Below are 15,372 nucleotides of genomic sequence, written 5' to 3' on the forward strand. Positions count from 1 at the left end.
TCAATCAAGAATGTTTGACGTTTTCTCCTATACAACAGGTCGACCACTTTCGTTTTACAGAGAAGATAGCATATGACCTCCCTTCAAAGATACCAAGAAATTCTGACATAACATTAAGTGAATGCTAGTACATATACTTGCTATACACGACGTCCAGCACTGAATATACTGTATCATTAGGTGAAGGACATCATGTATACCAAGAGCCTTTGAAATATATCAGTCAGTGAATGATAATACTTATAACAAAGGCCCCTGAAATATATTCAGTGAATGACAGTACGTATACCAAGAGCTTTTGAAATACATAATTCAAAGAATGACAGTACTTATACTACCAAGAACGTTTGAAATATATAATTCGGAGAATGAAAGTACGTATACCAAGAGCTTTTGAAATATGTAACTCGAAGAATGACAGTACATATACCAGGAGCTTTTGAAGTATATAATTCAAAGAATAACAGTACTTATACCAAGAGCGTTTGAAATATATAATTCGGAGAATGAAGGTACGTATACCAAGAGCTTTTGAAATATGTAACTCGGAGAATGACAGTACGTATACCAAGAGCGTTTGAAATACATAATTCGGAGAATGAAAGTACGTATACCAAGAGCTTTTGAAATATATCAATTAGAGAATGATAGCACGTATATCAAGAGCTTTTGAAATATATAATTCAAAGAATGACAGTACTTATACCAAGAGCGTTTGCAATATATAATTCGGAGAATGAAAGTACGTATATCAAGAGCTTTTGAAATATATCAATTAGAGAATGATAGCACGCATGACCAGAGCTTTTGAAATATATTTAGTGAATGAGAGTACATACACCAAGAGCTTTAGATATGTATTCAGTGAATGACAGTATATAAACCAAGACCATTTGAAATATATAATGCAGTGAATGGCATTACATTAGTTTGTGAAACATTCAGTGAATGACAGTCCGTATAACCCAGGCTGCTGAAACATATAATTCAGTAACAGCACGCATACACAATACAGTGTTACATACAAGTGGCTGCGTTAATTATTCGTTGAATAAGCTGAGAATCTTAGCAACAAAATTAATATTAACACGAAATCATAGGTATAACAAAGCTTGAAAACACGAAAGAGAGAGAGAGCCTTTGTCCATGCTTTCACTTTCATTGGCATTGAAACTCCCGAAAACAATTTGCATATGGGAGAGATTCCTTAAGCCATTGTTTACCGATAAAGAAATCTTATAACACTTCTCATTTCTAGCACCATCTCGGCGCCAACTCTGAAAACAAAAGGACTTTGTTTTCCTACCTATGGGCTGCGTATGTTTTCCTGATTAGCCAATCAGGTTTCAGATATCGCTTTTGTCAAGAGGTTGATTGAAGATGTTGATTAGACAATGCATCGTTAAACCCTTCATCCGTTTATACAAGGCCCCGGGTGACGATAATTTACCCTCTGTTCTCAAAGAGTACGGCACTGAAGAAAACAAGAATCTCTTTCTCTGGTCGAAGCCTCTGGCAACGGATTCGAAGGCGAGGCAACCCGGACACGCTACCTTCTGCCTTTTGACTTAACACTTAATAACAGCAACAATAGGAGGCTAATTGCAAAAGCCAATAGGAGGATCATTTACATGAGAACAAACGGCCGGCCAGCATGTTAAGGCAGTCGCTTGTAATGGCAGCCGTTGTTAACCAAAGACTGTATATACGTTAGGGGCGGTCTTCTTTGCGTTTGAAGACTACGCTGAAGACGACTACGCCCCATTGTACGTACTTACTCCGGAGTGAAAAAAATTATGTTTATTATTTATCATTTTCAGATTTCGTAATATAAATCCACTTAGACTTTGGTCTTAGCGTCTGGAGACTACGCTGAAGACAACGCTGAAGACTACGCCCCCATTTGAACGTACTTACTCCGGAGTGAAAAAAAAAACTGTTTATTATTTATCATTTTCAGATTTTGTAATATAAATCCACTTAGACTTTGGTCTTAGCGTCTGAAGACTACGCTGAAGACTACGCCCCCATTTGAACGTACTTACTCCGGAGTAAAAAAAAAAATTGTTTATCATTTATCTTTTTTTTTGCGATTTTGTAATATAAATTCATTTGGACTACTATCTTAGCGTTTGAAAACTACGTTAAAAACTACGCCCCCATTTTAACGTACTTACTCCGAAGTAAAAAAAAATTAAAAAATTCTGTTTATTATTTATTATATGCATTAACCTGTTACTCTGATCGTATTTTGCGATTCGTAATATAAATTCATTTGGGCTTCGCTCTCGAATGCGATATGATTTTCTACCCGCAATTAGATGGGGCCGCTTTGGTGAAAATGAAAGCACGTATACAATATGATGTACGGCAGCGGTAATTGCTAACCTTTCCGAATTTATCGGGCCATAATTTTTTTCTCGCCTTCTAATGCACCATGAGTTGCTGTTTCCAAACGACAGGCTTTTTATTTTTATTATTTTGATTATCATTGTTCTTTTTTTAACCCATTGATTTTCTTTTGTTTTTTTTTGTATTTTTTCATAACTTTTTTACCAAATTACTTTCTTTTGGTTTTTTATTTTTTGCTACTTTTTTACCAAAGTATTTTCTTTTGTTTTTGTATTTTTTTCGTAACTTTTTTTAAATCAAAATATTTTATTTTGTTTTTGTATTTTTCTACTTTTTTTACCAAATTATGTTCTTTTGGTTTTGTATTTTTTATGACTTATTTTTCCAAATTATTTTCTTTTATTTTTGCCTTTTTTTTTTTTACAAAATTACTTCTGTTTTTTTTTTTACTTTTTTCTACCAAATTATTTTCTCTTATTTTTGTATTTTTCTTCGTATTCTTTTTACCAGATTATTTTCTTTTTTGCCTTTTTTCTTTGTATTTTTTTTTACCCGATTTTTAAAAAAAAATTTTTTTACCAAACAATTATCTTTTGTTTTTGTATTTTTTTTTTTTTTACCAAATCATTATCATTTATTTTCGTATTTTTTTTTCCAAATCATTATCTTTTGTTTTCGTATTTTTTTTTACCAAATCAGTATGTTTTTTGTGTTTTTTTACCAAATCATTATCTTTTGATTTTGCATTTTTTTTTTACCAAATCACTATCTTTTGTTTTTGTATTTTTCTTACTTAATCATTATCTTTTGTTTTTGTATTTTTTTTTTACCAAATCATTATCTTTTGTTTTCGTACTTTTTTTTTTTACCAAATCATTATCTTTTGTTTTGCACTTTTCTTTTACCAAATCATTATCTTCTGTTTTGCACTTTTTTACCAAATCATTATCTTTTATTTTTGTACTTTTTTTTACCAAATCATTATCTTTTGTTTTTGTATTTTTTTTTTTAACCAAATCATTACCTTTTGTTTATGTTTTTTGTGTGACACTTCCTTTTTTTTTATTCGACACGTCGTATCCTAACCTCCGAGGAAATGAGTTTGTCTTCCTTTATTACTTATTCCAGTTTATGCCGTAAATAAAACTTCAACGGGCAATTCTCCACGGCTGTAAGTTGACTTTAATAATGCCATATACATCTTTATGATTCTCTTTTATCTTTTCGTGTCTAATAAACCAGCTGAAATGTTAATGCAGACTGGGTTGAAGAGCTGTTGTAAGTGATGTAAGATGGATTAACTCATTGCTTATGCATACAAATGGTGGCTTTATATATGTGTATGTGTGTATATAAATTATATATATATATATATATATATATATATATATATATATATATATATATATATATATATATATAATGTAGATATCTATATATATAAATATAATATATATATATATATATATATATATATATATATATATATATATATATATATATATATATGTATGTATATACAGTACTGTATATATAGACAGATACGATTTTAAAAGTTTGAACATATGCACCTTCAAAACGTGAGGAAGGAACGCTCTACCTAACAATGGAACGTAAGAAAAGAAAAAAGAACGAGTAAAAAATGAGCCGAAGTTTCTTCGGCGCAATCGAGTTTTCTGTACATCGTATAAACAAGGCCACCGAAAACAGCTCTATCTTTCGGTGGTCTCGGTATAATGCTGTATGAGCCGCGGCCCATGAAACTTTAACCACGGCACGGTGGTGGCCTGGCCTATTTCGTTGCCAGATACACGATTATGGCTAACTTTAACCTTAAATAAAATAAAAACTACTGAGGCTAGAGGGCTGCAATTTAGTATGTTTGATGACTGGGAGGGTGGATGATCAACATACCAATTTGCAGCCCTCTAGCCTCAGTAGTTTTTAAGATCTGAGGGCGGACAGGAAAAGTGCGGACGGACAGACAAAACCGGCACAATAGTTTTCTTTTATAGAAAACTAAAACTGAATAAAACTACACAGTGTGACTTGACACAACTTCGGATGTTGCTGATGTTTTGCAATAAAACTGACGTTACGTGGCCCATTTGTGAAGTCAAGTCACCCTCGTTTTGTCTATTATAAAGAATCAATGACCCCTAAGTTCTCTAAAATCTAGATGTTTGGGATGAGTCAGTTCTCGAGTAATCGAATGAATGGCAATGGGCCACAATAATACCAGTGAAGGCATCAGCTTGACGGTTGATAATTGAGGGGATAGAAAGAATTGCGAATTTCAACTTGACTCACTCTTAATTATAGCGACTTCTTTTATTTAATGGATTTAAATCCATTTCTACTGGAACAGTATACTCTGATTTAAATTGATTAATCCCAATCATCAGGGATTAATAGGGATTAATAGATAACGAGATTCAAGGAAAAAAATATGATGGACAATGACTAACACAGCAATCCAGAACATAAAAAAAAAAATCATTAGAGCTGAATAACAAAACCTTCAAAACCCCTTTCCCCAAAAAAGCTATTTTTCTAGAGCTCCGAAGACTCGAGGTCTTTCTCGGTCCGTCTGGTCTTTGACAGACCCAAAGAGACTCGGTCTCTCCTTCGGTCCGCGAGGGAGGAGAAGGAAGGACCAATCGGTGTGACACGGGGTCGTACGAAACAACACTTACTTAGATTAACGACCATTATTCGTGGAACTGATATATGGTTATTGCACACAATCTAATTTAGGCAAGTGAGGGCACACAATAATTTGTTTCAATTACGATAAAGCTGGAAGGGTACCGGGACCCATCCCTCCTCCTCTTCTTCCTCCTCCTCCTCCTCCTCCTCTTCGTCCTCCTCCTCCTCCTCCTGCCTGCAATGGACAGCCGCTTCGTCTGTGTCGCCTTCAGGGAGGAGGCGGATTGTCTCTCGCTCTCCCCCCCTCTCTCTCTCTCTCTCTCTCTCTCTCTCTCTCTCTCTCTTCCCCCTCCCCCCTTTCCTACCACCCCTCACTCGTCTCCCCTCTTCACAACCCACCCCAACCCCTGATACTGGACCCTATCCCTACGCCCACGGGGTGCAGGGGTCAAATTCATTCTCTACCTTTTCCTCCTCCTCCTTTGCTGCCTTCCTCCGTGCCTCCCTCCTCCCTTCTTCTCTTTTTCTAATTTTATTCGCAACTTGCATTTCTCTATCAATCTTTCCTTGATATCGACCCTCGTGCAGAACTGCAATCCATATATGCTTGCACGCACATTCCAGTCCTGCTCTTTCTTTCTTTCCGTCCTTGTGCATAAAAGTGGTGCATACGAATGCACAGTTATTATTATTAATAATAATAATAATAATAATAATAATAATAATAATAATAATAATAATAATAATAGTTTTTGTGGAGTAATATGAATAAGAAAACAGTATATTTATTTTCTTTTCCTAGAGAAATTCCAGGAATTATGATAGTACATATATACAAACAAACAAAAACCTAATACATTTCAATCCCGTATACTGCATGCACATCAGTAAAACTCAAAAGTTATGCTACAATTAAGTATTATGACTTCTGTATACTGATAACATACTGCCTGAATACACCAAGAACTAATGAACAGATTCTGATTAAACCTGGCAGATGTATTCATTAGGCGACCCTCTAGAAATCAGCAACTTTTGGCATGAATATGGCCTGAGTTGTGATAAAAGTGTGAAATATATATTCGAGGTTTCCTTTCCATGTTGATAATCTGTAGAAGTAGTTACTTGATAACCAAGCTTACTAAATTTAAATGTTATAACTCAGTGTCCAAGATCACTGCTAAAAGTCTTCATATTCATGTCAGTTAACGGTATATAAGCAAAGGTAATGGGAACTCGTGTGCAAGTGTCCAGTTATAAATATTTCAGAGGACATAAAATGAACCAAAAGTTAAGTATCTTTGCTTAGTGGAGCCATCCTAGCCGGCTACATATTTGTGATAATGTTGATACATTGATAAATATAACCGTAATTCTATGATAATTATATATCATTGAATTCGTCAAGTTTGAACTTCTAAAAGGTCAAGGTCACAGAAAAGGTTAAAAGTTCTGTATATGATTAGTTTGCAAGAAACAGAAAACATTATTATTCTTATTATTATTATTATTATTATTATTATTATTATTATTATTATTATTATTATTATTATTATATTTAATTAAAAACAAAAAACAAAACTCAATAAACTACCAATAAATTGAAAACATAAAAAAAAATCATGTACTTGACTTTTAACTCAATCAAAAAAAACTTATTCACTTAATCCATCAGTATTTTAGAAACATATAAATTTCCAAAAACACCTTGACAAGATTTCATGACATGCCTTAACCCTTCATTAAAAGCGCTAGATCCGAAGACACACGGATGAAACCCTATCAATCATGAGATCCTATGAACTCTCTCGTGATTCCTGAGATGCAATACGCGGACGATGAAATTGATAATAACAGAGGTGGAGCGAATTTCCTTGTTGTGGTTTTATTTTTTTGAGTTTTATTTTTGCTTCGTTTCTCATTTTTCGTCATTTTATTTTTTTCCTTAATAATGTGCTCTGATTTTCATTTATTTTATTTTTAACTTTTTTTTTTTTATTTTTTACTTATGCAGTTACTTCATGCCATTCGATATATGAACAGAATAGATTTTACGAAAATATATATTTTTTCAGATTAGAAAAATTAAGATATCTTATCTGATACTTATGAAAAAAATTTAAAATGTTACATAATTTTTGCTTCGTTTCTCATTTTTAATTATTTGATGTTTTCCTTAATAATGTGCTCTGATTTTCATTTATTTTATTTTTAACTTTTTTTTTTTATTTTTAACTTATGCAGTTACTTCATGCCATTCGATATACGAACAGAATAGATTTTACGAAAATATATATTTTTTCAGGTTAGAAAAATTAAGATATCTGATACTTACGGAACAAAATTTTAAATGCTATATAATTTTTTGCTTCGTTTCTCATTTTTAATTATTTGATTTTTTCCTTAAAAATGTGTTCTGATTTTTATTTATTTTATTTTTATCTTTTTTTTATTTTCTACTTATGCATTTACTTTCATGACATTCGATATATGAAGAGAATAGATTATACGGTAATACATTTTTTCAGGTTGGGAAAATTAAAATATCTTATCTAACACTTAGGAAAAAAATTAAAATGTTATATAATTTTTTGCTTCGTTTCTCATTTCTAATTATTTTATTTTTTCCTTAAGAATCTCCTCTGATTTTTACTTATTTTATTTTTAATTATTTTATTTTTTACCTCTGTGGTTAATTTGAAGCCATTCGATACCTGAACCAAATAAATTTTATGATATATATTTTTTCCAGTTAGAAAAATTAAGATATCTTATCTGCTACTTAAGAAAAAAAATTAAAAATGTTATATAATTTTTTGCTTCGTTTCTCATTTTTCATCATTTTACTTTTTCCTTAATAATTTGCCCTGATTTTTATTTATTTATTTTTATTTTGAACTTCATGTCATTCAATATCTGAGCCAAATAGATTTTATGATAATATATATTTTTTGTCATTCAATATCTGAGCCAAATAGACTTTATGATAATATATATTATTTGTCATTCAATATCTGAGCCAAATAGATTTTATGATAATATATATTTTTTCGGGTTAGAAAAATTAAGATGTCTTACCCAATACTTAGGAAAGAAAGAAAAATGTTATATCAGTAATAAGTAAAATAACAGGGGAATAACAGGATGCTGCAATAACTCAAGAACAAAGGGAAGAACAAGATGAACAAAGGGTTGTAACTGCTTCAGCAGCAACAGACAGATGACCATTTCTTATTATTCTATAATTCTATGCATTATCATGTACCCCGCCTGAAACGCTCAAAGGCTGAAATATACTACAAAAAAAAAAACGGTCTCTCAGACCGAATAGAGAAATGAGAGAGAAAAAAAAAGGTGGTCGACTAATACCTATAATAAAAACATCATTACGCCACAAAATGCGCTTCCTTCGACCTCTAATATCACAGACATTTGCGGCAAAAACCAACATTTCCAATCTTTGCGAAATATGTAATAAAGAAGAAATTTTTCGTCCCTCTGTACAATTTCCGTTCGAGACGCAGCGGCCGTGGGGGCGGTTGCATGCCAGGCCGACAGAACACTGTGGTAAAGCGGCCTTGATTGGAGGCTTTCGTTTTGGTTGGGGACAGTCCCTCTTCTCTCTCTCTCTCTCTCTCTCTCTCTCTCTCTCTCTCTCTCTCTCTCTCTCTCTCTCAGAATCTTCAGAGATGTCCCCTTCTATCTATGAATTTTTTCAGATGCAATGTAAAACCAGGTTTTGGGATTCGCTGATATTCTCTCTCTCTCTCTCTCTCTCTCTCTCTCTCTCTCTGCCCTTGTAATCTGTCTCATGTTATGAAAAAGATAGCATCCATAAATTTCTCTAGCTGCAATGTAAAATCTAGTGCTGTGTCTTATTCACATTCTCTCTCTCTCTCTCTCTCTCTCTCTCTCTCTCTCTCTCTCTCTCTCTCTCTCTCTCGTACACCCTGAACCTTCGGGGATAATCCCTTATAATCAGTCTCATGTCGTGAATTAAGAGCGTTGAAAAAAGACAATATCCTTTGTATTGCTGCATCTCTCTCTCTCTCTCTCTCTCTCTCTCTCTCTTTTAACCTTCGGAGATATGGCTTTGTAATCATTCTTATGTCATGAATTAACATCGTTGAAAAAAGACAAAATCCTGTGTCGCACTAGCATTATCTCTCTCTCTCCCTCTCCTCTCTCTCTCTCTCTCTCTCTCTCTCTCTCTCTCTCTCTCTCAACCTTTGGGGATTTGACCATGCAATCAGTCTTTTGTCATGAATTAAGATCATTAAAAAAAGACAGTATCCTGTGTCTTACTAGCATTATCTCTCTCTCTCTCTCTCTCTCTCTCTCTCTCTCGTACTCCCTGAACCTTCGGAGATTTGCTCTTGTAATCAGTCTCAGGTCATGAATTAAGATCGTCGAAAAAGAACAACGTTATCCATGAACTTCTTCAGTTGTAATGTAAATTCAGGTGCCGTGCTCTGTTTACATTCTCTCTCTCTCTCTCTCTCTCTCTCTCTCTCTCTCTCTCTCTCTCTCTCTCTCTCTCTCTCTCTCTCTCTCTAAAACCTTCAGAGATATGCCTTGGTAATCAGTCTCATCTCACGAATATGATCTCTGAAAAAGGATATTGTGTAATTGACATCGTCTCTCTCTCTCTCTCTCTCTCTCTCTCTCTCTCTCTCTCTCTCTGACCCTTCAGAGATATGCCCTTTGTAATCAGTCTCATTCCATGAATTCAGATCGTTGCAAAAATGCAATAAAAAAATCATCAATTCCTGACCACGATGAAAGAGCCACTTGACAGGAATCAGATGGCGCCGAACTGACATTTGATGGGTCTGTCGCCACAAGCAACGGGTCACAATCAGACCTGAGAGCCCTTTCAAGTGGGTGACTGACCACTCTTAAACAAACATTTCCGCGAAAGCATGAAAGCATAAAGCTACACCAAGTGGTCCCAAGCCCTTACACGCTCGCGTGATTGACGGTATAAAGAGCGAAATTTACGATCTGCTTATTGCCCGGAGAACATAATACTTCTGTGAATAGGTTATTGTTCGCATTATTTTTTATTTTCAGGTCGTGCGATACGTTTTCCTCGTATTTTAGGAGCCTAATCACCGGCTTTAGCCGCCGCCCTCCGAATCCGCACAGTGACTGTTGATGATAATCTTTTCGCACTTCGACTGAAACTTGTAAATAATCTCCCTGATTATATTTCTTTCCGTGAAAATGAAGCGGGACCCTGAAGATTTAAGCTCCTGATTAAGCCCCCCTGGTTTAGCCTGGAGAATAAACGACGTCAGAGAGACGTAAAAGAACCGACGATAAGCAACGGCGCAAAATGAATGCTCGCGGGGACATAAATATTCAACCGCCTCCCCGCGCACATCAAAAGGAACTCCAGAGTGTTTTTAAGAACCGCTTCTTTATAGTGGGCTCGGGTCCTTTCATTATCCCGTCCATAAGTCTTACAATAATCTAATGCTGTGCTTGAGGAAGTCACATTAACACTCGCTGGCTTGGTCTACCCCCCTCCCCCCCCTCTCTCTCTCTCTCACTCCCTCCCTCTCTCTCTTACACATATTTTTTCCTGGCGAATAAAATGCAGCCAGAAATGAATGGCACTCACTGGTAGGGGCAGGAGGAGGGTGGAGGGGTAGGAGGAGGTTGGTGGGGAAGGTTGGAGGAGACTGAGGAAAGGTGGAGGATTGAGGAAAAGATTATTGAGTACGCAGGAGGAAAGTTCTATGTGCACAATAAGAACTTCCTGAGACCGACTGGGTCGGGGAAGGAGACTTCTAAGAGTTGGGATAGTTGGGTTGATGGGGGGACGGGGGGGCCAGGGGGTGTTTAAAGAGGGTGGGGGAAGTTAAAAATCAGTGGGACAGGGGAAAGGAGTCAACGGAGATGGGTTGGTAGAGTGTAAGGTGAGGGGAGGGGAAGGGGTTCTTGAGGGGATAGGTAACACGGAGGGAAGTTTTGTAAACAAAAAAAAAAAGTAATTAAAAAATCTGATTTTGGAGGAGGCAGTGGGTCGAGTACGAAGAGTAGTGTTGGGCCAAGGGGGGGGGGGTAGGTAGTGTAGAGAAACGTTCAAAATATCACGACAATGAATGAATAAATATAAAAACTCTCTTGAAAACTGGAGTAAAAGCGGATGGGGAGTAAAAAAACAAGTAAAAAATGCGCAGTCAGGTTTTCTGTGCAGCGCATAATCAAGGCCACCGAAAATAGATCTATCTTTACAAGGTCTCGGTAGCTGCATAAGCCGCGACCCATGAAACTCTCAGACGGCCGTGGTGGCCTGTGTTGTTGCGTTGCCAGAAGCACGATTATGGCCAACTTTAACCTTAAATAAAATGAAAACTGCTTAGGCTAGAGGGCTGCAATTTGGTGTGTTTGATGATTGGACGGTGGATGATCAACATACCAATTTGCAACCCTCTAACCTAAGTAGTTTTTAAAATCTGACGGCTGACAGAAGAAAGTGCGGACAGAAAAAAGTGCGGACGGACAGACAAAGCCGGCACAATAGTTTTCTTTTCAGAAAACTAAAAGTTGAAAAAGTGGAATAGGGGAATATAGTTATTTTGGAAGAAGTTTTATTTGCGGAAAAACCTCCCTCACGATAACAGGGGATCTGGAGGGAATACATAGAGACTGGATTAATGTAATGGGAGGGAATACCAAGCGAATTGGATGAAGGTTCTATATTTACAATAAAAATGAGTTTTGGAAATAGGTTGGGGCGGGGGGTGACGGGGGATTAGAGGAAGGGGCTAAAAACAGCTTGGATAGATGGTTTGTGAGGGTCGGGGGAGACCGCGTAACGAAGACAGAGGTTCTACCTACTCAATAAGCATTTGGGAGCCTGATTCATGTCTTTTATGATTTACCTTATTTTCTTTTCGATTTATTTTTCTCATCTTGTATTTTTTTTTTTTATCAATTCCCCATTCATTTTCTTTTTGGCTTTCTCCTGTTGGCTATTTCCTTTCATTTACAAACTCCGGGAAGCTTTCTGTATTCTAAGCGGCCAGTTTATGCAACTAGAAAAAAATAGAACATCTATGCTGACCCGTTCTGAGGTCGTTAGTGTTTCTGCTGCAAGCCATTGGGTTTTTCTACTATAAGATATTTTCTCCTGAATTTAAGAGTGACCTATTTCTGAAAGTACTGGGGAGCATTCAGAAAATTTACATTCTATAAAACAAAAGCTTAAAATTGCAAGCAGGCTAAAAATAATATATGTAAACACAAATAATGAAATGGATCTCACTCGTCCAAACAAGAATTAAGTAATAAATGAAAAAAAAAAAAAAACTGTTTTAGATCAATACCATTTCTAGTAATTTTCTAGAACTACTTAACATAGGTTTGTGTCAGGCAACATTGCCACATTTCCACAATGATTTATAAAAAAGAACAACAGCATTTCTTAAGTGTTTTAAAAAAAAGAACAACAGCATTTCTTAAGTGTTTTAAAAAAAAGAACAACAGCATTTCTAAAGTGTTTTAAAAAAAAGAACAACAGCATTTCTTAAGTGTTTTAAATAAAGTTATTTCCTTTGCATTGGCGATTAGAGCTGGTTCTTGTGACGCCTATTCTTAATATCAAATAATCAAGCCAATACTGTAGGATTTTAAAAAGAAAAAAATTACAAAAAACATTTTGTTATTTCCTTTTCATGCAGAGCCTTGGTGTGTTGCATTTTGATAAGTTAATTAGCCTAACCTTTTTCTTACACCACGCTGTAGGTATTATTTAAACATCTTAGTCTGGAAAGTGTTACGTAAACCTCTTGTGCACTTCCTAAATATAACAGCTGTTTAAAACATGCCAAAAGAAACTTGTTTTTCTTTTACTTAATCTCTTTCGTTTAAGGGGTTATTTTGATGTGGTTCAGATAATTAGTTTGCGAGAATGTATTACTTATTGTTATGGTTACCCACAAACTTTATGTATTTTTTTTTTGCAGTCATGAATTTTTCTTTATTTAGAGAAAATAATAATTTCTAAAACCTGGCCACTTGAGAATGTCATACATGTAAATGGAGATTAAATCTCTGGCATTTTTCGTAAAATAATTATTTTATCAACAAATAATTTTCTTTCACAGGCAGAATATTTCTTAAATGTTCTTTTGAGACGATACTCATCAGGTGCATTTTTTCCTTTCAGATGTGTAGAGGTAGTTCTATGAACAACCAAACAATGCTTATATCCACATTCTTGTTTGTATTTTGATCTGTCAACGCCCTGACACTTCCATTCCTTAGGTGTTTTTCTGTATTCCCGGATTTATCGATTTATTTCACTTTATATTATGTCTCTTATTTGTTTCGTTCCTTGTCTCCTTCACACACACACACACATATATGATATATATATATATATATATATATATATATATATATATATATATATATATATATATATATATATATGTATATATACGTTTGTGAACTTAGCTCAAAATCTGCTGTTATCATCTGTTATTCTGCTGAATTCGTGAGATGAATAGGTGATTGAAATGACGGCCTGATCGAATGAATTCGAAAGAATTCACGAGAATGAGTTGGGTTTTTGAGGAGTAAGTGAGAGGGTGAATGACTTGGAGAAGGATCTAATGAGCAATAGTGTCAGCAATATTGAAATCACATGCATGAATGAGCAGATGAGTGAATCGCTACAAATGACTGAATGACTGAGGACCTGAGATGATGGTCAAGTAGTACCAATGTAATAGCATGTAAACGATGCTGAATGCGTTGCTGGGTTAGTGAATGAGTCAGTAAGAAAAAAGAAAAAATTCACGTGAACATGTGTATGTGAATGAGTCACTGAAATGACTGATGACCTGTGATGATGTTCAGGTAAGGTGAATGAATGAGTCACAAGTAAAGTGAGTGAATGAGTCACCGAGAAAAAGAAATGTGAAAACGTAAACGATTAATGTTGAAGTGAATATAATGAGTGAATTGCTATCTATAGGAGAACGTACTGGTGAGTGAGGTAAGTGAATGAGTGAGTGAATGAGCGAAGAAAAAACTCAAGTGAAAACGTGAGCATGTAATACTGAAATGAAGATAAAGGAGTGAATTGCTATCTATAGGAGAACGTTTTACTTGTGTGACTGAGATGGGTGAATGTGAGTGAATAAGAGAATAGGTTAGTTAACATAACTCAAATCAAAAGGTGAACGATTAAATACTGAAAAAAGTGAGTGAATTGCTATCTGAAGGAGAATGTATAGGTGAGTGAGTGAGATGAGTGAACGAGTGAGTGACTGAGTCAGTGAAGAAAATACTCAAATGAACAGGTGAACATCTAATATTAAAATGAAGATAAATGAGTGGATTGCAGTCCGTAAGAGATCGTATGGGTTAATGAGTGAGAAAGTGAGATGAGTGAGTGAATCAGTCAGCGAAGAAAAAAAAACGCAAACGAAAAGGTGAACATGATAAATGAGTCAATGACAATCCATAGGAGAACGTACGGGTGAGTGGGTGAGTGAGATGAGTGAAATGGGTGAGTGAATGAATGAGTCAGCAATAAATATGACAACGTAAACAAATAGTGTAATGAAGATAAATGGGTGAATGGCAATCCAAAGGAGAACGTATGGATGAGCGAAATGAGTGAGATTAGCGAGTGAATGAATGAGTCAGCAATAAATATGAAAACATAAACAAAGTGTAATGCAGATAAACTGATGAATGGCAATCCATAGGAGAATGGATGAGTGAGTGAGATGAGTGAAATGAGTGAGTGAATGAATGAGTCAGCAATAAAAAAAATAAGAAAACTTAAACAAATAATGAATGAAATGAAGATAAATGGGTGAATGGCACTTCATAGGAGAACGTATGGGTGAGTGCGATGAGTGAGATGAGTGAGTGAATGAATGAGTCAGCAATAAATATGAAAACGTAAATAAATAGTGTAATGAAAATAAATGGGTGAATGGCAATCCACAGGAGAACGTATGGGTGAGTGCGGTGAGTGAGATGAGTGAGAGAATGAGTGAGTCAGCAATAAAACATATGCAAACGCAAACAAATAGTGTAATGAAAATAAATGGTTGAATAGCAGTCCATAGGAGAACGTATGGGTGAGTGAGATGGGTGAGTGAATGAATGAGTCAGCAATAAAAAAAATATGACGTAAAAACAAATAGTGTAATGAAAATAAATGGGTGAATGGCAATCCATAGAAGAACGTATGGATGAGTGAGATGAGTGAGTGAATGAATGAGTCAGCAATAAAAAAATATGAAAACGTAAAAAAAATAGTGTAACGAAGATAAATGGGTGAATAGTAATTCATAGGAGAACGTATGGGTGAGTGAAATGACTGAGATTAGTGAGTGA

General features: G+C 35.1%; 1 protein-coding gene across 1 annotated transcript in view; it reads right to left on the minus strand.

Moving 5' to 3' along the window:
• LOC136849412 (pre-mRNA 3'-end-processing factor FIP1-like) overlaps positions 1 to 15,372 on the minus strand; it is a 30,673-nt gene that overhangs the window by 3,593 nt on the left and 11,708 nt on the right. Inside the window, exon 3 of the mRNA XM_067122763.1 lies at positions 10,628 to 10,775. Within this exon, the coding sequence (XP_066978864.1) occupies positions 10,628 to 10,775 (148 nt within the window). The remainder of the gene's footprint in view (positions 1 to 10,627; positions 10,776 to 15,372) is intronic.

Source organism: Macrobrachium rosenbergii, chromosome 21, assembly GCF_040412425.1.
Source record: "Macrobrachium rosenbergii isolate ZJJX-2024 chromosome 21, ASM4041242v1, whole genome shotgun sequence".
Lineage (NCBI taxonomy): Eukaryota > Metazoa > Arthropoda > Malacostraca > Decapoda > Palaemonidae > Macrobrachium > Macrobrachium rosenbergii.